This window comes from Oncorhynchus mykiss, chromosome 25, assembly GCF_013265735.2.
Source record: "Oncorhynchus mykiss isolate Arlee chromosome 25, USDA_OmykA_1.1, whole genome shotgun sequence".
NCBI lineage: Eukaryota > Metazoa > Chordata > Actinopteri > Salmoniformes > Salmonidae > Oncorhynchus > Oncorhynchus mykiss.
Window position 1 is genome coordinate 46,783,254 of NC_048589.1, and position 26,926 is coordinate 46,810,179.

General features: G+C 46.3%; 1 protein-coding gene across 4 annotated transcripts in view; it reads left to right on the forward strand.

The window, feature by feature from the left end:
• The first annotated feature begins 271 nt into the window (after nucleotides 1-271).
• fgfr3 (fibroblast growth factor receptor 3) overlaps nucleotides 272-26,926 on the forward strand; it is a 223,665-nt gene continuing 197,010 nt past the window's right edge. For 2 of the 4 annotated variants that reach the window (XM_036962309.1, XM_036962312.1), the window contains exons 1-2: nucleotides 273-1,045; nucleotides 26,477-26,705. In XM_036962309.1, the coding sequence (XP_036818204.1) occupies nucleotides 26,558-26,705 (148 nt within the window). In that variant the 5' untranslated portion in view covers nucleotides 273-1,045; nucleotides 26,477-26,557. Of the gene's footprint in view, nucleotides 1,046-26,476; nucleotides 26,706-26,926 lie in introns of all 4 variants that reach the window. The other 2 variants (XM_036962310.1, XM_036962311.1) reach the window with 2 other exon arrangements.

Genomic DNA, 26,926 nt, shown 5'->3' on the forward strand with positions numbered 1-26,926 from the left:
CATATATCTAAAACGATACATCTTAAAGAGTCTATATTATTCTATATTTCTTAGTTTCAGTGTTGTAGTCGATAAGACACGAGGTTGGTGGCACCTTTTTTGGGGAGAACGGGCTCATGGTAATGAGTGAAGCAGAATAGGTGGAATGGTATCACATACATCAAATACATCGTTTCCAGGTGTTTGATGCCATTCCGTGTGCGTTGTTCCGGCCATTATTATAAGCCATCCTTCCCTCAGCAGCCTCCTGTGCTGTAAGAGCACCTAGTGTGTGTCGAGTGAGTGTAGATTATCTGCCTGGACAGACAATCCAATAACGACCATTGATTGTATTCTAGAAGAGATGGTGGGAGGCGCCTTCCTCCTCGTCTCCAACTCTCCCCCAGAACATTCCCGACTTGCTGATCTGCTGAAAGCCTCGAGCGTACTGGCAGGCGACACCAGAAGCTCTTGCACATCGCCACAGAGAGAAAGACATCTCGAAGCAGAGGCTGCTTTTATCTCCCGCGTCAGTCAGTCAGTAGGATCAGGTACACTGCGCAGCGCCGCGTGGGACTCGAGCTGTACTTCACCAACAACCAGACAGCAGTTCCAGTCCAGAGTCTGGAGGCAGCAGACATTAACACTGTGGAGCAGAGCGGAACGAGCTGATCCTTCTCTCCCGGTCCCGACCTGGTCCTTACGGAACTGACCAGTTCAGAGAGAGATGAGAGATGATTAAATAATGTGGATTATATAGTCACTCACTGGATACAACAGCTGAACACGACGCGGTTGCAAAAGGATTTAGACTTGAAGACTGAAGAGATCGTTTCGGGGGGATATCTCTCTGCCCGGGTGGAAGAGGGCTCAGGCAGGCTGCTTGTTGGGATTTGATTTTAGAACTGCATAATATTACAACTACGACACTTCTATGCGGATGTACATATATAGTGTTTTTGGAGCAGTTTTGAGGAAAAGTTTTGTTTATTTTTATGGTGATAATTAACTCTTATAAAGGATCGCTGTCAAAACGGAATTACACAGAAAGGATCACACTCCTTGGGTAAGACCGATTGCATATGATTTGATTACTATTACTATTATTATTGTTATAATTATATTGTTGTTACGATATAAGAGAGAAAGTTGGGTGAATATTGGAGCCGACTTAATGCGAGCAGCACTTCCTTGATTATAGCCTTCGAGAGTTAGACAGACAGGTTGGTTGACTAAAAACCAGTTGGACTGTTGTTACCATCGGCATCCATAACATAATTTAAACCTGGTATGTGAGCGTATAGAGAGCTGAGCGTCTCAGGATGAGCTTCCTGCTATCAGAGCTCTTTTGTTCCCGGTCCCCCGTGGCCCGGCCCCCGGACAGGTGCTGCAGAGAGCGGGTCTGTCTGTCAGTGTTCACCGCTGTCTCCTCTGGACGCACAGGTGCGCTATGGGGACCACGATAAACTGCCGTGCTGTAGGCTAAAAGGTCGCACATGGTCAATCTGATGTCAGCAGTGGCCGTGCACCATTTACTGCGATACGGCCCCCGCAGGAGTCAGGCCATGTATACTTCTCCCTTTGCTGAGCAGAGCTGTTGTGAAGGAAGTTGTCAAGGAAGTGAATTGGTGTTTATGTAGGACCTCCCGCCCTACTTACCTTCAACCAATGATGCAGAGCTATAAGGAGTTATGCAGAACCCATAGCATTGTTATACAATTTGGGAGGCGCGGGGTAAAGCGGTACCAAACTCAATTTGGCCTCTGCGTGCCTCCAGAGGCTCCGCAATTGCGTCACACCCTCCATAAGGATTCACCAAGCACGAACTTGATCAAGCATAAATGTACTTTAATACTGTGTTGGAACCCTGGAGACCCACCCACGCTTCTATCTGATAGTTATAGTTGACTGTTACAGAACTGAACAGGCTGCTACAGACCGTGATTTTCATTTATATATTTATATATTCAACTTGTATTTAACTAGGCAAGTCAGTTAAGAACAAATTCCTATTTACAATGACGGCCTACCCCTGATAACAAAAGTGATCTATTGCAGTTTGGATTTGGTTCATCATGATCAATAGGCCAAATACAAGTCATATTTTGTCAAGGTTGGGAAACAATGTTTTTGTTATAAATAGCCTGAGTAAATATTCAGTTAATTACGGTTGTGTACATCTACACTCTAAAATGAGTATTTTAGGATCTATAAAGTAAAATGATTGCAACCTCTGTTCTCTGGTGAATGTGGCGTTTCACACAGGGCAAAACTACCCTTCCTTCACCCGACTGCTCTACAACGCTGCTTCACCAACCTCACTGTACCATGCTACTGAGCTACGGTCTTCAGCCGCGTTCATCTCCCATCTTCACAGATATTAGGTTGCTGTAGGCCATGGCACATCATCCTCTACATGAGACCCCTCTCCCCAGTCAGTCTGAGAGCTGTAGTGGATATTTGGGCTACACGTCCAAATGGAACAATTAGGGAAAGGAAATGTGGGATACCTGGTCAGTTGTAGAACTGAATGCCTTCAACTGAAATGTGTCTTCCTCATTTAACCTGAATCAGAGAGGTACGGGGAGGGCTGCATAACCGAATAGTCTCCTACTCCTAGGCCTTTTTATTCATTCATTGGACTAAATGTAATACCATTGTTAATTTTACAAGCCTAACGTTTGTGGGCCTATCTTTTTAGTGAGAGCCAACGACTAATTAATAATGAAATCAAAGAAAGATGCTTAGGGAATGTGATTTTGGGAAAGAGGTCATCTTAATGGGAGATTGTAACATTAATTATGAAGACAAGTGTTGTAGGAAAACCCTCAAACGGATCACTAATACCTTTGACCTTACACAGCTAGTTAAAGGGCCAACCAGGGTGACTTGTTGCTCTAAAACACAGACTGATTTGGTGTTCAGTAATAAACCAGAGAGACTAAATCATTCAATATGGTTACTGGGCTGTCTGATCATAATCTGACACTTATAGCCAGAAAGCTGTCTAAGAGCAGGTTTAACCTCTCTTCTGTTAGATAGCCGGATCAACTAAGAATACCTAAGAGTGAATTAAACACATTTTGAAAACACAATTAAGGGAATGAACTGGAATGATCTCTTGTCCTATACAGATGTGGAAGCTGATAGTCAGGTTTTTTTATCCACAATCCAGACTACAATAAATGGCTTCCTAAAGAAAATCAAATCAAATGGCCAGAAGAGCCCTCTTCCTTGGCTAAATGGAGAAATCTGGAAATTGATGAAAGAACGAGATTATGCTCTAAAAATAGCCCTAAGATCCAAATTAGAGCATGACAGACGTAGGTTTACCATGTTGAGAAATAAGGTGATGAAAGAAATCAGACAGGCCAAGGCAAACTTTTTTATTAACATAATTGGTGAAGCAAAGGGAAATTCTAAACTGATCTGGGAGAATCTAAAAAAGTTAACAGGGAAAGACCATAGTAACACTGCAAAAAGACTAGAAATCATGGTGAATAACAATCTAACACAGGATGCAGTCGAAATAGCAATAGCCTTCAATTCCTACTTTGTTGACTCTGTCAGGGTACTGACACAGAACCCCTCCACTGGATTCTTGGGCTCAGTGCTAGTGAATGACGCTCAACCTGTCTTCATCATAAGGGAGGTTTCTGAGTCAAAGGTGAACAAGGTGATTAGCTCACTAAAGAACTCTAAAGCCAAAGATGTGTTTGGGCTGGACTCTACCTTTCTTATAAACTACAAATAGTCACTCATTGGCCTCATTACTAAGGACACCAACACATCTATTGGTCTGGGGGTGTTTCCAAGGGTATGGAAGTCGGCCATAATAACGGCCATCTTTAAATCAGGCGACCCTGCTGACCTGTGGTGTCAAAGGTTGCTGAAAAGTGTGTAGCAGAATAACTGATTGCCCACCTCAACAACAGCCCCTCCACATTACATTCCATGCAGCTTGGCTTCAGAGCGAAACACTCCACAGAAACGGCCAACTGCTTTCTTCTGGACAATGTGAAGTCCAAGATGGACACAGTTGTTGTTGGGGCTGTGTTTCTGGACCTAAGGAAGGCTTTTGGTACTGTTAACCATGAGATTCTCATCACAAAATTTTCCAAGTTCAACTTTTCCCCCGATGCCTTGAGATGGATGAAAGCATACCTTGAAGGCAGAACTCTGTGTGTCAGAGTGAGCAATGAGCTGTCGCCCACTCTTAGCTATGATGTGGGCATGCCCCAAGGGTCAATACTGGGGCCCCTCCTGTTCAGCCTGTACATTAATGATCTGCCTTCTGTCTGTACTGGGTCTGAAGTTAAAATGTATGCAGATGATACAGTGATATATGTGCATGCAAAGAGTAAACAACAAGCTGCACAAGAACTCACTACTGTAATGGTCCAGGTTACAAAGTGGCTCAGTGACTCGTGTTTGCATCTCAATGTGAAAAAAACTGTTTGCATGCTCTTTACAAAGGGGGCAACAGATGCTACTGAACCAGATGTCTATGTGTCAGGGGAGAAGCTCCAGGTGGTATCTCATTTTATTACTGACCTGTTTTTATTAATGACCCATACAGCCTGTTTATTATTAATAACCTGTTGGCTCATCCAGCCTGTTTATTATTACTGACCTGTTGGCTTGTCCAGCCTGTTTATTAATACTGACCTGTTGGCTCATCCAGCCTGTTTATTATTACTGACCTGTTGGCTCGTCCAGCCTGTTTATTATTACTGACCTGTTGGCTCATCCAGCCTGTTTATTATTACTGACCTGTTGGCTCATCCAGCCTGTTTATTATTACTGACCTGTTTATTATTACTGACCTGTTGGCTCGTCCAGCCTGTTTATTATTACTGACCTGTTGGCTCATCCAGCCTGTTTACTATTACTGACCTGTTGGCCCATCCAGCCTGTTTATTATTACTGACCTGTTGATTCATCCAGCCTGTTTATTATTACTGACCTATTTATTATTACTGACCTGTTTATTATTACTGACCTGTTTATTATTACTGACCTGTTGGCTCGTCCAGCCTGTTAAATATTACTGACCTGTTGGCTCGTCCAGCCTGTTTATTATTACTGACCTGTTGGCTCATCCAGCCTGTTTATTATTACTGACCTGTTGGCTCATCCAGCCTGTTTATTATTACTGACCTGTTGGCTCATCCAGCCTGTTTATTATTACTGACCTGTTGGCTCGTCCAGCCTGTTTATTATTACTGACCTGTTGGCTCATCCAGCCTGTTTATTATTACTGACCTGTTGGCTCATCCAGCCTGTTTATTATTACTGACCTGTTTATTATTACTGACCTGTTGGCTCGTCCAGCCTGTTTATTATTACTGACCTGTTGGCTCATCCAGCCTGTTTACTATTACTGACCTGTTGGCTCATCCAGCCTGTTTATTATTACTGACCTGTTGATTCATCCAGCCTGTTTTTTATTACTGACCTATTTATTATTACTGACCTGTTGGCTCGTCCAGCCTGTTAAAAATTACTGACCTGTTGGCTTGTCCAGCCTGTTTATTATTACTGACCTGTTGGCTCATCCAGCCTGTTTATTATTACTGACCTGTTGGCTCATCCAGCCTGTTTATTATTACTGACCTGTTGGGTCATCCAGCCTGTTTATTATTACTGACCTGTTGATTCATCCAGCCTGTTTATTATTACTGACCTGTTTATTATTACTGACCTGTTTATTATTACTGACCTGTTGGCTCATCCAGCCTGTTTATTATTACTGACCTGTTGGCTCATCCAGCCTGTTTATTATTACTGACCTTGATTATTACTGACCTGTTGGCTCATCCAGACTGTTTATTATTACTGACCTGTTGGCTCATCCAACCTGTTTATTATTACTGACGTGTTGGCTCATCCAGCCTGTTTATTATTACTGACCTGTTGGCTCATCCAGCCTGTTTATTATTACTGACCTGTTGGCTCATCCAGCCTGTTTATTATTACTGACCTGTTGGCTCATCCAGCCTGTTTATTATTACTGACCTGTTGGCTCATCCAGCCTGTTTATTATTACTGACCTGTTGGCTCATCCAGCCTGTTTATTATGACTGACCTGTTGGCTCATCCAGCCTGTTTATTATTACTGACCTAATTATTATTACTGACCTGTTGGCTCGACCAGCCTGTTTATTATTACTGACCTGTTGGCTCGTCCAGCCTGTTTATTATTACTGACCTGTTGGCTCATCCAGCCTGTTTATTATTACTGACCTGTTGGCTCGTCCAGCCTGTTTATTATTACTGACCTGTTGGCTCATCCAGCCTGTTTATTATTACTGACCTGTTGGCTCGTCCAGCCTGTTTATTATTAATGACCTGTTGGCTCATCCAGCCTGTTTATTATTACTGACCTGTTGGCTCATCCAGCCTGTTTATTATTACTGACCTGTTGGCTCATCCAGCCTGTTTATTATTACTGACCTGTTGGCTCACCCAGCCTGTTTATTATTATTACTGACCTGTTGGCTCATCCAGCCTGTTTATTATTACTGACCTGTTGGCTCGTCCAGCCTGTTTATTATTAATGACCTGTTGGCTCATCCAGCCTGTTTATTATTACTGACCTGTTGGCTCATCCAGCCTGTTTATTATTACTGACCTGTTGGCTCATCCAGCCTGTTTATTATTACTGACCTGTTGGCTCACCCAGCCTGTTTATTATTATTACTGACCTGTTGGCTCATCCAGCCTGTTTATTATTACTTACCTGTTGGCTCATCCAGCCTGTTTATTATTACTGACGTGTTAGCTCATCCAGCCTGTTTATTATTACTGACCTGTTGGCTCATCCAGCCTGTTTATTATTACTGACCTGTTGGCTCATCCAGCCTGTTTATTATTACTGACCTTTTGGCTCATCCAGCCTGTTTATTATTAGTGACCTGTTGGCTCATCCAGCCTGTTTATTATTAGTGACCTGTTGGCTCATCCAGCCTGTTTATTATTACTGACCTGTTGGCTCATCCAGCCTGTTTATTATTACTGACCTGTTGGCTCATCCAGCCTGTTTATTATTATTACTGACCTTGATTATTACTGACCTGTTGGTTCATCCAGCCTGTTTATTATTACTGACCTGTTGGCTCATCCAGCCTGTTTATTATTACTGACCTGTTGGCTCATCCAGACTGTTTATTTTTACTGACCTGTTGGCTCATCCAGACTGTTTATTATTACTGACCTGTTTATTATTACTTAGCTTTTGGTTCATCCAGCCTGTTTATTATTACTGACCTGTTGGCTCGTCCAGCCTGTTTATTATTACTGACCTGTTGGCTCATCCAGCCTGTTTATTATTACTGACCTGTTGGCTCATCCAGCCTGTTTATTATTACTGACCTGTTGGCTCATCCAGCCTGTTTATTATTACTGACCTGTTGGCTCATCCAGCCTGTTTATTATTACTGACCTGTTGGCTCATCCAGCCTGTTTATTATTACTGACCTGTTTATTATTACTGACCTGTTGGCTCATCCAGCCTGTTTATTATTACTGACCTGTTGGCTCATCCAGCCTGTTTATTATTACTGACCTGTTTATTATTACTGACCTGTTGGCTCATCCAGCCTGTTTATTATTACTGACCTGTTGGCTCATCCAGCCTGTTTATTATTACTGACCTGTTGGCTCATCCAGCCTGTTTATTATTACTGACCTGTTGGCTCATCCAGCCTGTTTATTATTACTGACCTGTTGGCTCATCCAGCCTGTTTATTATTACTGACCTGTTGGCTCATCCAGCCTGTTTATTATTACTGACCTGTTTATTATTACTGACCTGTTGGCTCATCCAGCCTGTTTATTATTACTGACCTGTTGGCTCATCCAGCCTGTTTATTATTACTGACCTGTTTATTATTACTGACCTGTTGGCTCATCCAGCCTGTTTATTATTACTGACCTGTTGGCTCGTCCAGCCTGTTTATTATTACTGACCTGTTGGCTCATCCAGCCTGTTTATTATTACTGACCTGTTGGCTCATCCAGCCTGTTTATTATTACTGACCTGTTGGCTCATCCAGCCTGTTTATTATTACTGACCTGTTTATTATTACTGACCTGTTGGCTCATCCAGCCTGTTTATTATTACTGACCTGTTGGCTCGTCCAGCCTGTTTATTATTACTGACCTGTTGGCTCATCCAGCCTGTTTATTATTACTGACCTGTTGGCTCATCCAGCCTGTTTATTATTACTGACCTGTTGGCTCATCCAGCCTGTTTATTATTACTGACCTGTTGGCTCATCCAGCCTGTTTATTATTACTGACCTGTTGGCTCATCCAGCCTGTTTATTATTACTGACCTGTTTATTATTACTGACCTGTTGGCTCATCCATCCTGTTTATTATTACTGACCTGTTGGCTCATCCAGCCTGTTTATTATTACTGACCTGTTGGCTCATCCAGCCTGTTTATTATTACCGACTTGACTTGATTATCTTTCCAAGAGGAGTGACAAGAATGTGAACAATGCTTATAACATTCAAAGATCTAACAGACCTTCAGCTATTAGAATATAAAACACTCTTGCAGAATTAATAGTTACCATAATTCATTATAGGAAACTAAATTATTTAGTGGTAAAATGTAGCTAAATGTCATGGAAAATATATGAACAACTACGAGCGAGGAGAGGACCTTTAGAGGAGAGAGTAAGGGCCAACCATGAGGTTTCAGTACTGGAGAAGGCAACACAAACTCACACTAATGATCCGAGCTGAGCTGGTTATGTATCAATCATAGTTAATCTGATCACTGACCAGTCGGTCTATTGTGGGTCGACAGTAGTTAATCTGATCACTGACCAGTCGGTCTATTGTGGGTCGACAGTAGTTAATCTCATCACTGACCAGTCGGTCTATTGTGGGTCGACAGTAGTTAATCTCATCACTGACCAGTCGGTCTATTGTGGGTCGACAGTAGTTAATCTCATCACTGACCAGTCGGTCTATTGTGGGTCGACATCAGGGGAGAGAGGAGACTGGACCAGCAGCCTGTTTGTTTGTCTCAGTCATACTGCTTCTCTCTGTCTGTCCCAGTCATACTGCTTCTCTTAGTCATACTGCTTCTCTCTATCTGCCCCAGTCATACTGCTTCTCTTAGTCATACTGCTTCTCTTAGTCATACTGCTTGTCTCTGTCTGTCCCAGTCATACAGCTTCTCTTAGTCATACTGCTTCTCTCTATCTGCCCCAGTCATACTGCTTCTCTTAGTCATACTGCTTCTCTCTATCTGTCCCAGTCATACTGCTTCTCTTAGTCATACTGCTTCTCTTAGTCATACTGCTTGTCTCTGTCTGTCCCAGTCATACAGCTTCTCTTAGTCATACTGCTTCTCTCTATCTGCCCCAGTCATACTGCTTCTCTTAGTCATACTGCTTCTCTCTATCTGTCCCAGTCATACTGCTTCTCTTAGTCATACTGCTTCTCTCAGTCATACTGCTTCTCTCTGTCTGTCCCAGTCATACTGCTTCTCTTAGTCATACTGCTTCTCTTAGTCATACTGCTTCTCTCAGTCATACTGCTTCTCCCAGTCATACTTCTCCTCTCTGTCTGTCCCAGTCATACTGCTTCTCTCTGTCTGTCCCAGTCATACTGCTTCTCTCTGTCTGTCTCAGTCATACTGCTTCTCTCTGTCTGTCTGTCATACTGCTTCCCCCAGTCATACTGCTTCTCTCTGTCTGTCCCAGTCATACTGCTTCTCTCTGTCAGTCATACTGCTTCTCTCTGTCTGTCTCAGTCTATCTGCTTATCTCAGTCATACTGCTTTTCCCAGTCATACTGCTTTCAATCTGCTTCTCTCAGTCATACTGCTTCTCTCTGTCTGTCTCAGTCATACTGCTTCTCCCAGTCATACTGCTTCTATCTATCTGTCCCAGTCATACTGCTTCTCTCTGTCTGTCCCAGTCATACTGCTTCTCTCTGTCTGTCTGTCATACTGCTTCTCTCAGTCATACTGCTTCTCTCTGTCTGTCCCAGTCATACTGCTTCTCCCAGTCATACTGCTTCTCTCTGTCTGTCTGTCATACTGCTTCTCTCTGTCTGTCTGTCATACTGCTTCTCTCAGTCATACTGCTTCTCTCAGTCATACTGCTTCTCTCTGTCTGTCCCAGTCATACTGCTTCCCCCAGTCATACTGCTTCTCTCAGTCATACTGCTTCTCTCAGTCATACTGCTTCTCTCAGTCATACTGCTTCTCCCTGTCTGTCTCAGTCATACTGTTTCTCTCTGTCTGTCCCAGTCATACTGCTTCTCTCTGTCTGTCTCAGTCATACTGCTTCTCTCTGTCTGTCAGTCATACTGCTTCTCTCAGTCATACTGTTTCTCTCTGTCTGTCCCAGTCATACTGCTTCTCTCTGTCTGTCTGTCATACTGCTTCTCAGTCATACTGCTTCTCTTTGTCTGTCTCAGTCATACTGCTTCTCTCTGTCTGTCTGTCACACTGCTTCTCTCAGTCATACTGCTTCTCTCTGTCTGTCCCAGTCATACTGCTTCTCTCTGTCTGTCCCAGTCATACTGCTTCTCTCTGTCTGTCTGTCATACTGATTCTCTCAGTCATACTGCTTCTCTCTGTCTGTCCCAGTCATACTGCTTCTCCCAGTCATACTGCTTCTCTCTGTCTGTCTGTCATACTGCTTCTCTCAGTCATACTGCTTCTTTCTGCCTGTCCCAGTCATACTGCTTCTCTCTGTCTGTCCTAGTCATACTGCTTCTTTCTGTCTGTCCCAGTCATACTGCGTCTCCCTGTCTGTCTCAGTCATACTGATTCTCTCTGTCTGTCCCAGTCGTACTGCTTCTCTCTGTCTGTCTGTCATACTGCTTCTCTCAGTCATACTGCTTCTCTCTGTCTGTCCCAGTCATACTGCTTCTCTCTGTCTGTCCTAGTCATACTGCTTCTTTCTGTCTGTCCCAGTCATACTGCTTCTCTCTGTCTGTCTGTCATACTGCTTCTCTCTGTCTGTCCTAGTCATACTGCTTCTTTCTGTCTGTCCCAGTCATACTGCGTCTCCCTGTCTGTCTCAGTCATACTGATTCTCTCTGTCTGTCCCAGTCGTACTGCTTCTCTCTGTCTGTCTGTCATACTGCTTCTCTCAGTCATACTGATTCTCTCTGTCAGTCCCAGTCATACTGCTTCTCTCTGTCTGTCCCAGTCATACTGCGTCTCCCTGTCTGTCCCAGTCATACTCCTTCTCTCTGTCTGTCCCAGTCATACTGCTCTCTCTCTCTCTCTCTACACTGTCTCTCTCTCTCTATCAGTTTATTACTTTTCCTAAATGTCTCAGTCATACTGCTTCTCTCTGTCTGTCTGTCATACTGCTTCTCTCAGTCATACTGCTTCTCTCTGTCTGTCCCAGTCATACTGCTTCTCTCTGTCTGTCCCAGTCATACTGCTTCTCTCTGTCTGTCTGTCATACTGATTCTCTCAGTCATACTGCTTCTCTCTGTCTGTCCAAGTCATACTGCTTCTCTCTGTCTGTCTGTCATACTGCTTCTTTCAGTCATACTGCTTCTCTCTGTCTGTCCCAGTCATACTGCTTCTCCCAGTCATACTGCTTCTCTCTGTCTGTCTGTCATACTGCTTCTCTCAGTCATACTGCTTCTTTCTTCCTGTCCCTGTCATACTGCTTCTCTCTGTCTGTCCTAGTCATACTGCTTCTTTCTGTCTGTCCCAGTCATACTGCTTCTCTCTGTCTGTCTGTCATACTGCTTCTCTCTGTCTGTCCTAGTCATACTGCTTCTTTCTGTCTGTCCCAGTCATACTGCGTCTCCCTGTCTGTCTCAGTCATACTGATTCTCTCTGTCTGTCCCAGTCGTACTGCTTCTCTCTGTCTGTCTGTCATACTGCTTCTCTCAGTCATACTGATTCTCTCTGTCAGTCCCAGTCATACTGCTTCTCTCTGTCTGTCCCAGTCATACTGCGTCTCCCTGTCTGTCCCAGTCATACTCTTTCTCTCTGTCTGTCCCAGTCATACTGCTTCTCTCTGTCTGTCTGTCATACTGCTTTCTCTCTCTCTACTGTCTCGCTCTCTCTCTCTCTACTGTCTCTCTCTCTCTCTCTCTCTCTCTACTGTCTCTCTCTCTCTACTCTCTCTCTCTCTCTCTCTCTCTCTCTCTACTGTCTCTCTCTACTGTCTCTCTCTCTCTCTACTGTCTCTATCTCTCTCTCTACTGTCTCTCTCTCTCTCTCTCTCTCTACTCTCTCTCTCTCTCTCTCTCTCGCTACTCTCTCTCTCTCTCTCTCTCGCTACTCTCTCTCTCTACTGTCTCTCTCTCTGAGAATGGAAGAGAGGGAGGGAGTACACTATAGGGAGTAGGGTGCCATTTAAGACGCAGCCCAATTTCATCCTACAGGGCTAGAGGTTACAGGGCTACAGGGCTAGAGGTTACAGGGCTACAGGGCTAGAGGTTACAGGGCTACAGGGCTAGAGGTTACAGGTTACAGGGCTAGAGGTTACAGGGCTACAGGGCTAGAGGTTACAGGGCTACAGGGCTTGAGATTACAGGGCTACAGGGCTAGAGGTTACAGGGCTACAAGGCTACAGGTTACAGGGCTACAGGGCTAGAGGTTACAGGGCTAGAGGTTACAGGGCTAGAGGGCTACAGGACTAGAGGGATACAGGACTAGAGGGCTAGAGGGCTACAGGGCTAGAGGGCTACAGGGCTAGAGGGCTACAGGGCTAGAGGTTACAGGGCTACAGGGCTAGAGGTTACAGGGCTACAGCGCTAGAGGTTACAGGTTACAGGGCTAGAGGTTACAGGGCTACAGGGCTAGAGGTTACAGGGCTACAGGGCTTGAGATTACAGGGCTACAGGGCTAGAGGTTACAGGGCTACAATGCTACAGGTTACAGGGCTACAGGGCTAGAGGTTACAGGGCTACAGGGCTAGAGGTTACAGGGCTACAAGGCTAGAGGTTACAGGGCTACAGGGCTAGAGGTTACAGGGCTACAGGGCTAGAGGTTACATGGCTACAGGGCTAGAGGTTACAGGGCCACAGGGCTAGAGGTTACAGGGCTAGAGGTTACAGGTTACAGGGCTAGAGGTTACAGGGCTACAGGGCTAGAGGTTACAGGGATAGAGGTTACAGGTTACAGGGCTATAGGTTACAGGGCTACAGGGCTAGAGGTTACAGGGCCACAGGGCTAGAGGTTACAGGGCTAGAGGTTACAGGTTACAGGGATAGAGGGTACAGGTTGGGACTAGAGGTTACAGGGCCGCAGGGCTAGAGGTTACAGGGCTAGAGGATACAGGTTACACGGCTAGAGGTTACAGGGCTACAGGGCTAGAGGTTACAGGGCTGCAGGGCTAGAGGGCTACAGGGCTGGAGGTTACAGGGCTACAAGGCTAGAGGTTACAGGTTACAGGGCTAGAGGTTACAGGGCTACAGGGCTAGAGGTTACAGATTACAGGGCTAGAGGTTACAGGGCTACAGGGCTAGAGGTTACAGGTTACAGGGCTAGAGGTTACAGGGCTACATGGCTAGAGGTTAGAGGTTACAGGGCTAGAGGTTACAGGGCTACAGGGCTAGAGGTTACAGGTTACAGGGCTAGAGGTTACAGGGCTACAGGGCTAGAGGTTACAGGGCTACAGGGCTAGAGGTTACAGGTTACAGGGCTAGAGGTTACAGGGCTACAGGGCTAGAGGTTACAGGGCTACAGGGCTAGAGGTTACATGGCTACAGGGCTAGAGGTTACAGGGCTACAGGGCTAGAGGTTACAGGTTACAGGGCTAGAGGTTACAGGGCTACAGGGCTAGAGGTTACAGGGCTACAGGGCTAGAGGTTACAGGGCTACAGCGCTATAGGTTACAGGTTACAGGGCTAGAGGTTACAGGGCTACAGGGCTAGAGGTTACAGGGCTAGAGGTTACAGGTTACAGGGCTAGAGGTTACAGGGCTACAGGTCTAGAGGTTACAGGGCTACAGGGCTACAGGTTACAGGGCTACAGGGCTAGAGGTTACAGGGCTAGAGGTTACAGGTTACAGGGCTAGAGGTTACAGGGCTACAGGGCTAGAGGTTACAGGTTACAGGGCTAGAGGTTACAGGGCTACAGGGCTAGAGGTTACAGGTTACAGGGCTAGAGGTTACAGGGCTACAGGGCTAGAGGTTACAGGTTACAGGGCTAGAGGTTACAGGGCTACAGGGCTAGAGGTTACAGGGCTACAGGGCTAGAGGTTACAGGGCTACAGGGCTAGAGGTTACAGGGCTACAGCGCTAGAGGTTACAGGTTACAGGGCTAGAGGTTACAGGGCTACAGGGCTAGAGGTTACAGGGCTACAGGGCTAGAGGTTACAGGGCTAGAGGTTACAGGGCTAGAGGTTACAGGGCTAGAGGGCTAGAGGTTACAGGGCTAGAGGGATACAGGTTACAGGGCTAGAGGGCTAGAGGTTACAGGGCTAGAGGGCTAGAGGTTACAGGGCTAGAGGGCTAGAGGGCTACAGGTTACAGGGCTAGAGTGCTAGAGGGCTAGAGGTTACAGGGCTAGAGGGCTAGAGGTTACAGGGCTAGAGGGCTAGAGGTTACAGGGCTAGAGGTTACAGGGCTAGAGGGCTAGAGTGCTAGAGGGCTAGAGGGCTAGAGGGCTAGAGGGCTACAGGTTACAGGGCTAGAGGGCTAGAGGGCTACAGGGCTAGAGGGCTACAGGGCTAGATGGCTAGAGGGCTAGAGGGCTACAGGACTAGAGGGCTACAGGGCTAGAGGGCTACAGGGCTAGAGGACTAGAGGGCTAGGGGGGTGCAGGACTAGAGGGCTAGAGGGCTACAGGTTACAGGCTACAGGCCTACAGGGCTAGAGGGCTACAGGGCTAGAGGGCTATAGGGCTACAGGGCTAGAGGGCTAGATGGCTACAGGTTACAGGGCCAGAGGGCTACAGGGCTACAGGTTACAGGGCTACAGGTTACAGGGCTACAGGGCTAGAGGGCTAGAGGGCTACAGGTTACAGGGCTACAGGTTACAGGGCTACAGGTTACAGGGCTACAGGTTACAGGGCTAGAGGGCTAGAGGGCTAGTGAGCTACAGGGCTAGAAGGCTACAGGGCTACAGGTTACAGGGCTACAGGTTACAGGGCTAGAGGGCTAGAGGGCTAGAGGGCTAGAGGGCTACAGGGCTAGAGGGCTAGAGGGCTAGTGGGCTAGAGGGATACAGGGCTACAGGTTACAGGGCTAGAGGGCTAGAGGGCTAGTGGGCTAGAGGGCTACAGGGCTACAGGTTGCAGGGCTAGAGGGCTACAGGGCTACAGGACTAGAGGACTAGAGGACTAGAGGGCTCGAGGGCTACAGGGCTAGAGGGCTACAGGACTCGAGGGCTATAGGACTAGAGGTATAGAGGGCTAGAGGGCTAGAGGGCTACAGAGCTACAGGGCTACAGGACTAGAGGGATAGAGGGCTACAGGGCTAGAGGGCTACAGGACTAGAGGGCTAGAGGGCTACAGGACTAGAGGGCTGCAGTGCTAGAGGGCTAGAGGGCTACAGGGCTAGAGGGCTACAGGGCTAGATGGCTGCAGGACTAGAGGGCTACAGAGCTAGAGGGCTAGTGGGCTGCAGGACTAGAGGGCTACAGGGCTAGAGGGCTGCAGGACTAGAGGGCTACAGGGCTACAAGGCGACAGTATACTTGAGCTGTACACTGCCCTATTAATGCAAAACACAGAATCTACGAATTTGGTAAAAAAATCTACAGGGCTACAGGGCTAGAAGCTACAGGGCTACAGGGCTAGAAGCTACAGGGCTACAGGGCTAGAAGCTACAGGGCTAGAAGCTACAGGGCTACAGGGATAGAAGCTACAGGACTACAGGGCTAGAGGACCTCAGGGCTAGAGGGCTAGAAGCTAGAGGGCTACAAGGCGACAGTATACTTGAGCTGTACACTGCCCTATTAATGCAAAACACAGAATCTACGAATTTGGTAAAAAAATCTTTCAACTGTTAAAATGGGCAGTTATATTATCTGATTAATGTGGTATTTAGTTTCTTGACACAAGAACAAGCCAGTTGATCAGAAATACACGTCTGTCTAGACAGAAAAAGACTTTGAAGTCAGATTTTGCATTACAAAAAACAACATTGCGTTTATCCTTTTTGTAGGGCAGTATACTAGAGCTACCCTAACCCTGCCAGGGCTGCAGACAACACATCCTCTCTCTCACTGGAGTGTGTCTACAATACACCTCTCTGTACCCAGAGCTGTAGTCAGTGTGTGTACAGTAGAGCTACCCTAACCCTGCCAGGGCTGCAGAATGTGCTGAGGCAGGAGTGGGTCAGGGAGGAAAGAAAAACACGAGTGTTAAGACAACACAGCCTCTCTCTCACTGGAGTGTCTACAATACACCTCTCTGTACCCAGAGCTGTCTGTCTGTCTGTCTGTCTTTGTCTGTCTGTCTGTCTGCCTGCCTGCCTGCCTGCCTGTCTGTCTGTCTGTCTGTCTGTACCTACCAAAGCTGTTGTTTAAATAGATATTTAAGCTAACAGTGTACGTTTCAGGGTTGTGAGTGTGTGGCGAGTTCGCACGTGTATATGTGTGCTTTTCTGGGCTCTTGTAGTTCTGCACTCTTGAACATTCCAATTCCTCTGACTTATACAAACAGTCAGCATGGTGCTGAGGCCACACACACACACACACACACAGATAGACAGACATACAGACAGACAGACGGCGCCGGAGAAGAAGACAGACATTTTACGAGCCGATTGTGTTTTTAATTAGTTTATTTGCGTTGTTTGTAACTGTTTCTTTTAGCCGAAAATGACTTGTGGACATCAGGACTGCGATTACTCACCACGGACTAGAATAATTATTTTTTCCATTCTTGACTCTGACGAGCCCTACGATCCCCGATCCCCATGATCTGTGTGAAGAGGAGTCGGAGAAAGAGGGCACGAAGGTCAGGCTGCCTTGTGAGAATTCGTAGGCTATCTAATAAACCCCCACTTCCCTCCATTATGCTAGTAAACGTGCAATCTTCGGAGAATGAAAACGACGAGTTCCGCGTAAGATTAAACTACCAAGGGGACATTAATAACTGTAACATCTTATGCTTCACGGAATCGCGGCTGAACGACGACAACATCAACATACAGCTGGCTGGTTATACGATGTACCGGCAGGATAGAACAGCGGTGTCTGGTTATACGCTGTACCGGCAGGATAGAACAGCGGTGTCTGGTTATACGATGTACCGGCAGGATAGAACAGCGGTGTCTGGTTATACGATGTACCGGCAGGATAGAACAGCGGTGTCTGGTTATACGCTGTACCGGCAGGATAGAACAGCGGTGTCTGGTTATACGATGTACCGGCAGGATAGAACAGCGGTGTCTGGTTATACGCTGTACCGGCAGGATAGAACAGCGGTGTCTGGTTATACGATGTACCGGCAGGATAGAACAGCGGTGTCTGGTTATACGCTGTACCGGCAGGATAGAACAGCGGTGTCTGGTTATACGCTGTACCGGCAGGATAGAACAGCGGTGTCTGGTTATACGATGTACCGGCAGGATAGAACAGCGGCGTCTGGTTATACGCTGTACCGGCAGGATAGAACAGCGGTGTCTGGTTATACGCTGTACCGGCAGGATAGAACAGCGGCGTCTGGTTATACGCTGTACCGGCAGGATAGAACAGCGGCGTCTGGTTATACGCTGTACCGGCAGGATAGAACAGCGGTGTCTGGTTATACGCTGTACCGGCAGGATAGAACAGCGGTGTCTGGTTATACGATGTACCGGCAGGATAGAACAGCGGTGTCTGGTTATACGATGTACCGGCAGGATAGAACAGCGGTGTCTGGTTATACGCTGTACCGGCAGGATAGAACAGCGGCGTCTGGTTATACGCTGTACCGGCAGGATAGAACAGCGGCGTCTGGTTATACGATGTACCGGCAGGATAGAACAGCGGTGTCTGGTTATACGATGTACCGGCAGGATAGAACAGCGGTGTCTGGTTATACGCTGTACCGGCAGGATAGAACAGCGGCGTCTGGTTATACGATGTACCGGCAGGATAGAACAGCGGTGTCTGGTTATACGATGTACCGGCAGGATAGAACAGCGGTGTCTGGTTATACGATGTACCGGCAGGATAGAACAGCGGTGTCTGGTTATACGCTGTACCGGCAGGATAGAACAGCGGTGTCTGGTTATACGCTGTACCGGCAGGATAGTACAGCGGTGTCTGGTTATACGCTGTACCGGCAGGATAGAACAGCGGTGTCTGGTTATACGCTGTACCGGCAGGATAGAACAGCGGTGTCTGGTTATACGCTGTACCGGCAGGATAGAACAGCGGTGTCTGGTTATACGCTGTACCGGCAGGATAGAACAGCGGTGTCTGGTTATACGCTGTACCGGCAGGATAGAACAGCGGTGTCTGGTTATACGATGTACCGGCAGGATAGAACAGCGGTGTCTGGTTATACGCTGTACCGGCAGGATAGAACAGCGGTGTCTGGTTATACGCTGTACCGGCAGGATAGAACAGCGGTGTCTGGTTATACGATGTACCGGCAGGATAGAACAGCGGTGTCTGGTTATACGCTGTACCGGCAGGATAGAACAGCGGTGTCTGGTTATACGATGTACCGGCAGGATAGAACAGCGGTGGCTGGTTATACGATGTACCGGCAGGATAGAACAGCGGTGTCTGGTTATACGATGTACCGGCAGGATAGAACAGCGGTGTCTGGTTATACGCTGTACCGGCAGGATAGAACAGCGGTGTCTGGTTATACGATGTACCGGCAGGATAGAACAGCGGTGTCTGGTTATACGCTGTACCGGCAGGATAGAACAGCGGTGTCTGGTTATACGATGTACCGGCAGGATAGAACAGCGGTGTCTGGTTATACGATGTACCGGCAGGATAGAACAGCGGCGTCTGGTTATACGATGTACCGGCAGGATAGAACAGCGGTGTCTGGTTATACGCTGTACCGGCAGGATAGAACAGCGGTGTCTGGTTATACGATGTACCGGCAGGATAGAACAGCGGTGTCTGGTTATACGATGTACCGGCAGGATAGAACAGCGGTGTCTGGTTATACGATGTATCGGCAGGATAGAACAGCGGTGTCTGGTTATACGATGTACCGGCAGGATAGAACAGCGGTGTCTGGTTATACGATGTACCGGCAGGATAGAACAGCGGTGTCTGGTTATACGCTGTACCGGCAGGATAGAACAGCGGTGTCTGGTTATACGCTGTACCGGCAGGATAGAACAGCGGTGTCTGGTTATACGCTGTACCGGCAGGATAGAACAGCGGCGTCTGGTTATACGATGTACCGGCAGGATAGAACAGCGGTGTCTGGTTATACGCTGTACCGGCAGGATAGAACAGCGGTGTCTGGTTATACGATGTACCGGCAGGATAGAACAGCGGTGTCTGGTTATACGATGTACCGGCAGGATAGAACAGCGGTGTCTGGTTATACGATGTACCGGCAGGATAGAACAGCGGTGTCTGGTTATACGATGTACCGGCAGGATAGAACAGCGGTGTCTGGTTATACGATGTACCGGCAGGATAGAACAGCGGTGTCTGGTTATACGATGTACCGGCAGGATAGAACAGCGGTGTCTGGTTATACGATGTACCGGCAGGATAGAACAGCGGTGTCTGGTTATACGATGTACCGGCAGGATAGAACAGCGGTGTCTGGTTATACGATGTACCGGCAGGATAGAACAGCGGTGTCTGGTTATACGCTGTACCGGCAGGATAGAACAGCGGCGTCTGGTTATACGATGTACCGGCAGGATAGAACAGCGGTGTCTGGTTATACGCTGTACCGGCAGGATAGAACAGCGGTGTCTGGTTATACGCTGTACCGGCAGGATAGAACAGCGGCGTCTGGTAAAACAAGGGGCAGCGGACTATGTATATTTGTAAATAACAGCTGGTGCACGATATCTAAGGAAGTCTCAAACTATTGCTAGCCTGAGGTAGAGTATCTCATGATAAGCTGTAGACCACACTACCTACCGAGAGAGTTTTCATCTGTATTCTTTGTAGCTGTTTACATACCACCATAGTCAGAGATTGGCACTAAGACAGCATTGAATGAGCTGTATTCCGCCATAAGCAAACAAGAAACCGCTCACCCAGAGGCGGCGCTCCGAGTAGCTGTGGACTTTAATGCAGGGAAACTTAAATCAGTTTGACCAAATTTCTATCAGCATGTTAAATGTGCAACCAGAGGAAAAAGCACTCTGGACCACCTAGACTCCACACACAGAGACGCATACAAAGCTCTCCCTCGCCCTCCATTTGGCAAATCTGACCATAATTCCATCCTCCTGATTCCTGCTTACAAGCAACAACTAAAAGCACCAGTGACGAGATAAATAAAAGTGGTCAGAGGAAGCAGATGCTAAGCTACAGGACTGTTTTGCTAGCACAAACTGGAATATGTTCCAGGACTCCTCCGATGGCATTGAGAAGTACACCACTTCAGTCACTGGCTTCATCAATAAGTGCATCGATGACGTCGTCCCCACAGTGACCATACGTGCATACCTCAACCAGAAGCCATGGATTACAGGCAGCATCCGCACTGAGCTAAAGGAGTGGCTTTCAAGGAGTGGTACTCTAACCCGGAAGCTTATAAGAAATCCTGCTTTGCACTCTGATGAATCATAAACAGGCAAAGAGTCAATACAGGACTAAGATCGAATCGTACTACACCGGCTCTGACGCTCGTCGGATGTGGCAGAGCTTGCAAACCATTACAGACTAGAAAGGAAGCAAAGCCGAGAGCTCCCCAGTGACACGAGCCTACCAGGCAAGCTAAACTACTTCTATGCTCGCGCGACAAAACCTAATCCCCCTCAGGAGACTGAAAAGATTTAGCATGGGTCCTCAGATCCTCAAAAGGTTCTACAGCTGCACCATCGAGAGCATCCTGACTGGTTACATCACTGCCTAGTATGGCAACTGCTCGGCCTCCGACCGCAGGGCCCTACAGAGGGTAGTGCGTACGGCCCAGTGCATCATTGGGGCCAAGCTTTCTGACATCCAGACCCCAGCCATCCTAGTCATAGACTGTTCTCTCTGCTACCACATGGCTAGCAGTACTGGAGCGCCAAGTCCAGGTCTAAGAGGCTTCTAAACAGCTTCTACCCCCAAGCCATAAAACTCCTGCATATATATTTTTTAACTGCATTGTTGGTTAGGGGCTCGTATATAAGCATTTCACTGTAAGCGCATGTGATTAATACAATTGAATTTAATTTGATTTGAGATAGCTGACAGCAGACAGACAGACAGACAGACAGACAGACAGACAGACAGACAGACAGACAGACAGACAGACAGACAGACAGACCAAAGGCGTGTATAGAGCCAACTACATAGACTGAAGTCAGGCCACGTCAGTTCCGTAAGGGCCGAGCTTCATCTTTATTTTACAGAGCCGACTAAACAAACCTACTATTACTTATCAAGTCTCTAGTTGTCTGGTAACCTGACCTCATGTGCATTGACTGAATGTGCTGTCAGTGTTGGATGTGGGTGTACCTGGGGATGGCAGGGATTCAGGTAGACAGCTCTTGCTTGACTCTCTGGTTGGGTCAGCGCAATTGGGTCGGCAATGTTCAGTGGGGGCCCGATTCTGACTTAGAAAATTACACCTGTTTTCCAGACTTACCTTGAAGGTGTGTAACAGGCTTTGCAGGCGTGGTTCCCTTGCGCACACTGAATAAATATAATTCAACTGCTGAAAACCTTCCTCTTTGCTGGCCAACATAATTTCTTGTGGAGTTTTCATTCAATGGAGTTTTCAGTACATTTTATCTTAAGCCATCCCTTTAAATACGGTGCACCTTTAATTATAATTTTGTGGACAGAATCACTGGAAAACATGGAGAGAACGGGGTCAGAAAATAGGGATCAATGAAATAAACATATCTATGCATCTTTGTCTCCGTTTCAGCACCAACTGGTAGATTTAAAAATACTCTGATCTTGGAGATTATTGAGGCACATTTTGAGGTTAGGAAAGTCTTGATGAATCAGTGGTTTGATTCATCCTGAAAGTTGTCATGTTCAAGTGCAATCCATGAAATATTGGAAAGTGGAAGAAAGTGTACAACAGGGGTTGAACAATAGTCCTATAAACCCTAAAACTCACTAATCATGGAACTGTATGACAGCGGTCCAGTCGTTGTGAACCGTACACCAGGCTCCAGGTTTATCCTGCTACGTCTGAGTTCCAGGTTGATATAATTTTCAGTTTGCTTCCAGGTGGCGGGTTTCGCATTAGACTCCAGGGAGCACAAGGAAAAATTATCTAAAACAATTGCTATGTGCACATTCCCCTCCTCCAAACAGATTACTAATTTATCCAGCTCTTACCAATAGCTTCATTACTATGGTGTATCTGTAGACACCTCCACCACACCGTCATTAAAAAATCTGAAGACGTGAATAACAGCTGAATAACAGGTGAATTACAGATGTATAGCAGATGAATAGGAGGTGTATAACAGGTGAATAGCAGGTGAATAGCAGGTGTATAGCAGCTGTATAGCAGGTGAATAGCAGGTGAATAGCAGGTGTATATCAGGTGAAGAGCAGGTGTATATCAGGTGAAGAGCAGGTGAATAATAGGTGTATAGCATGTGTATATCAGGTGAATAGCAGGTGAATAGCAGGTGAATAACAGGTGTATAGCAGGTGAATAGCAGGTGAATAGCAGGTGAATAACAGGTGTATAACAGGTGTATAGTAGGTGAATAACAGGTGAATAACAGGTGAATAACAGGTGAATAGCAGGTGAAAAAACAGGTGTATAGCAGGTGAATAGCAGGTGAATAACAGGTGTATAACAGGTGTATAATAGGTGTATAGTAGGTGAATAACAGGTGAATAACAGGTGAATAACAGGTGAATAGCAGGTGAAAAAACAGGTGTATAGCAGGTGAATAGCAGGTGAATAACAGGTGTATAACAGGTGTATAATAGGTGTATAGTAGGTGAATAACAGGTGAATAACAGGTGTATAACAGGTGAATAGCAGGTGAATAATAGGTGTATAGCATGTGTATATCAGGTGAATAGCAGGTGAATAGCAGGTGAATAGCAGGTGAATAGCAGGTGAATAACAGGTGTATAGCAGGTGAATAGCAGGTGAATAGCAGGTGAATAACAGGTGTATAACAGGTGTATAGTAGGTGAATAACAGGTGAATAACAGGTGAATAACAGGTGAATAGCAGGTGAAAAAACAGGTGTATAGCAGGTGAATAGCAGGTGAATAACAGGTGTATAACAGGTGTATAGTAGGTGAATAACAGGTGTATAACAGGTGTATAACAGGTGTATAACAGGTGTATGGCAGGTGAATAACAGGTGTATAACAGGTGTATAACAGGTGTATAGTAGGTGAATAACAGGTGTATAACAGGTGTATAACAGTTGTATAGCAGGTGAATAACAGGTGTATAACAGGTGTATAATAGGTGAATAACAGGTGTATAGTAGGTGAATAACATGTGTATAACAGGTGTATAACAGGTGTATAACAGGTGTATAACAGGTGAATAACAGGTGTATAGCAGGTGAATAACATGTGTATAGTAGGTGAATAACAGGTGTATAGTAGGTGAATAACAGGTGAATAACAGGTGTATAACAGGTGTATAACAGGTGTATAGTAGGTGAATAACAGGTGAATAACAGGTGTATAACAGGTGTATAACAGGTGTATAGCAGGTGAATAACAGGTGTATAGTAGGTGAATAACAGGTGTATAACAGGTGTATAACAGGTGTATAACAGGTGTATAACAGGTGTATAACATGTGAATTACAGGTTTATAGTAGGCGAATAACAGGTGTATAACAGGTGTATAACAGGTGTATAACAGGTGTATAACAGGTGAATAACAGGTGTATAGCAGGTGAATAACAGGTGAATAACATGTGAATAGCAGGTGAATAACAGGTGTATAACAGGTGTATAGTAGGTGAATAACAGGTGTATAACAGGTGTATAACAGGTGAATAACAGGTGTATAGCAGGTGAATAACAGGTGTATAACAGGTGTATAGCAGGTGAATAGCACTTTATTAATTGTAGGTCAAGAGAACAGTTCATAAAAAGGGAATTACGTTCCTTAACTAGTGTTGGAAATGGGACTTGGGTGACAAACAAAAGATGATAATACGAAAACCTACAAAAAGACGTCTCAAACCCCACATGAAAAAATACTATAGTTTACCACAGAATACTATATTACACACTGGAGTATACACTACTAAAGTCTGGGGTCACTTAGAAACATCCTTGTTTTTGAAAGAAAAGCTCATTAAAATAACATCAAATTGATCAGAAGTACAGTGTAGACATTGTTAATGTTGTAAATGACTATTGTAGCTGGAAGTGGCAGATTTTTTATGGAATATCTACATAGGTGTACAGAGGTCCATTATCAGCAACCATCACTCCTGTGTTCCAATGGCACGTTGTGTTAGCTAGCCACACCTCTCCTAAACAGGTGTTCTACTCTGATAGCCAGCACCTCTCCTAAACAGGTGTTCTACTCTGCTAGCCAGCACCTCTCCTAAACAGGTGTTCTACTCCGCTAGCCAGCACCTCACCTAAACAGGTGTTCTACTCTGCTAGCCAGCACCTCACCTAAACAGGTGTTCTACTCTGCTAGCCAACACCTCTCCTAAACAGGTGTTCTACTCTGCTAGCCAGCACCTCTCCTAAACAGGTGTTCTACTCTGCTAGCCAGCACCTCTCCTAAACAGGTGTTCTACTCTGCTAGCCAGCACCTCTCCTAAACAGGTGTTCTACTCCGCTAGCCAGCACCTCACCTAAACAGGTGTTCTACTCTGCTAGCCAGCACCTCTCCTAAACAGGTGTTCTACTCTGATAGCCAGCACCTCACCTAAACAGGTGTTCTACTCTGCTAGCCAGCACCTCTCCTAAACAGGTGTTCTACTCCGCTAGCCAGCACCTCACCTAAACAGGTGTTCTACTCTGCTAGCCAGCACCTCACCTAAACAGGTGTTCTACTCTGCTAGCCAGCACCTCTCCTAAACAGGTGTTCTACTCTGCTAGCCAGCACCTCTCCTAAACAGGTGTTCTACTCTGCTAGCCAGCACCTCTCCTAAACAGGTGTTCTACTCCGCTAGCCAGCACCTCACCTAAACAGGTGTTCTACTCTGCTAGCCAGCACCTCTCCTAAACAGGTGTTCTACTCTGATAGCCAGCACCTCACCTAAACAGGTGTTCTACTCCGCTAGCCAGCACCTCTCCTAAACAGGTGTTCTACTCTGCTAGCCAGCACCTCACCTAAACAGGTGTTCTACTCCGCTAGCCAGCACCTCTCCTAAACAGGTGTTCTACTCTGCTAGCCAGCACCTCTCCTAAACAGGTGTTCTACTCCGCTAGCCAGCACCTCACCTAAACAGGTGTTCTACTCTGCTAGCCAGCACCTCACCTAAACAGGTGTTCTACTCTGCTAGCCAACACCTCTCCTAAACAGGTGTTCTACTCTGCTAGCCAGCACCTCTCCTAAACAGGTGTTCTACTCTGCTAGCCAGCACCTCTCCTAAACAGGTGTTCTACTCTGCTAGCCAGCACCTCTCCTAAACAGGTGTTCTACTCCGCTAGCCAGCACCTCACCTAAACAGGTGTTCTACTCTGCTAGCCAGCACCTCTCCTAAACAGGTGTTCTACTCTGATAGCCAGCACCTCTCCTAAACAGGTGTTCTACTCCGCTAGCCAGCACCTCACCTAAACAGGTGTTCTACTCCGCTAGCCAGCACCTCTCCTAAACAGGTGTTCTACTCCGCTAGCCAGCACCTCTCCTAAACAGGTGTTCTACTCCGCTAGCCAGCACCTCTCCTAAACAGGTGTTCTACTCTGCTAGCCAGCACCTCTCCTAAACAGGTGTTCTACTCTGCTAGCCAGCACCTCTCCTAAACAGGTGTTCTACTCTGATAGCCAGCACCTCTCCTAAACAGGTGTTCTACTCTGCTAGCCAGCACCTCTCCTAAACAGGTGTTCTACTCTGCTAGCCAACACCTCTCCTAAACAGGTGTGAGTTTCTTTTGCCTCCAGACTTACCTACCTACTACATAACAGTTAACTAACCCTGTTTTAAAGATTGGTATTCTTTGTATTGTATTGTACTGTACTGACTCACTGACTGAGTGACTGTCTGCCTGTATGTCTGACTGAGTGACTGAGTGACTGACTGCCTGTATGTCTGACTGACTGACTAAGTGACTGTCTGCCTGTATGTCTGACTGAGTGACTGAGTCTGACTGCCTGAATTACTAACTGAATGACTGAGTGACTGACACTGACAGCAAATAATGTGTTTTAGGAAAATTAGGGATTGTGACTGACTGACTGTCTGTATGTCTGGCTGACTGACTGTTTGACTGGCTGTCTGTATGTCTGACTGAGTAACTAACTGACTGACTGTCTGTCTGTTGTGTCTCTGTGTTTCAGGACAGTGAGAGGTATATCTGGGGTTGTTTCTATGGTGACGGAGGCAGTGATTCTGTTGGATACCCATGATGCACCGGTACGATGCCTGAGTCGGAGACAGGTCTAGTAGCTCAGCACATCACTGTGGAGACCAGAGGAATAGTTGCTATGTGGTGTTCTCTCTGGCTGTCCCTCCTCCTATACCCTCTCTCCGTCTCTACAGCCAGATTACCCACAGTTCTGCCAACAGGTAAATACACTCCTCTCTCACTCTCTTTCTCTCTCTCTCTCTCTCTCTCTCTCTCTCTCTCTCTCTCTCTCTGCATGACGTAATAATGTACGTATTGCCAAAGCTTATTTTGGATATTTACAATATTAACGGGACAACAGTAACAACAATAACCAAGTGTCAAAATAACCATACAATCAATGGACAATCACAATAAGCATAGAGGACATGTTGAGCATAGA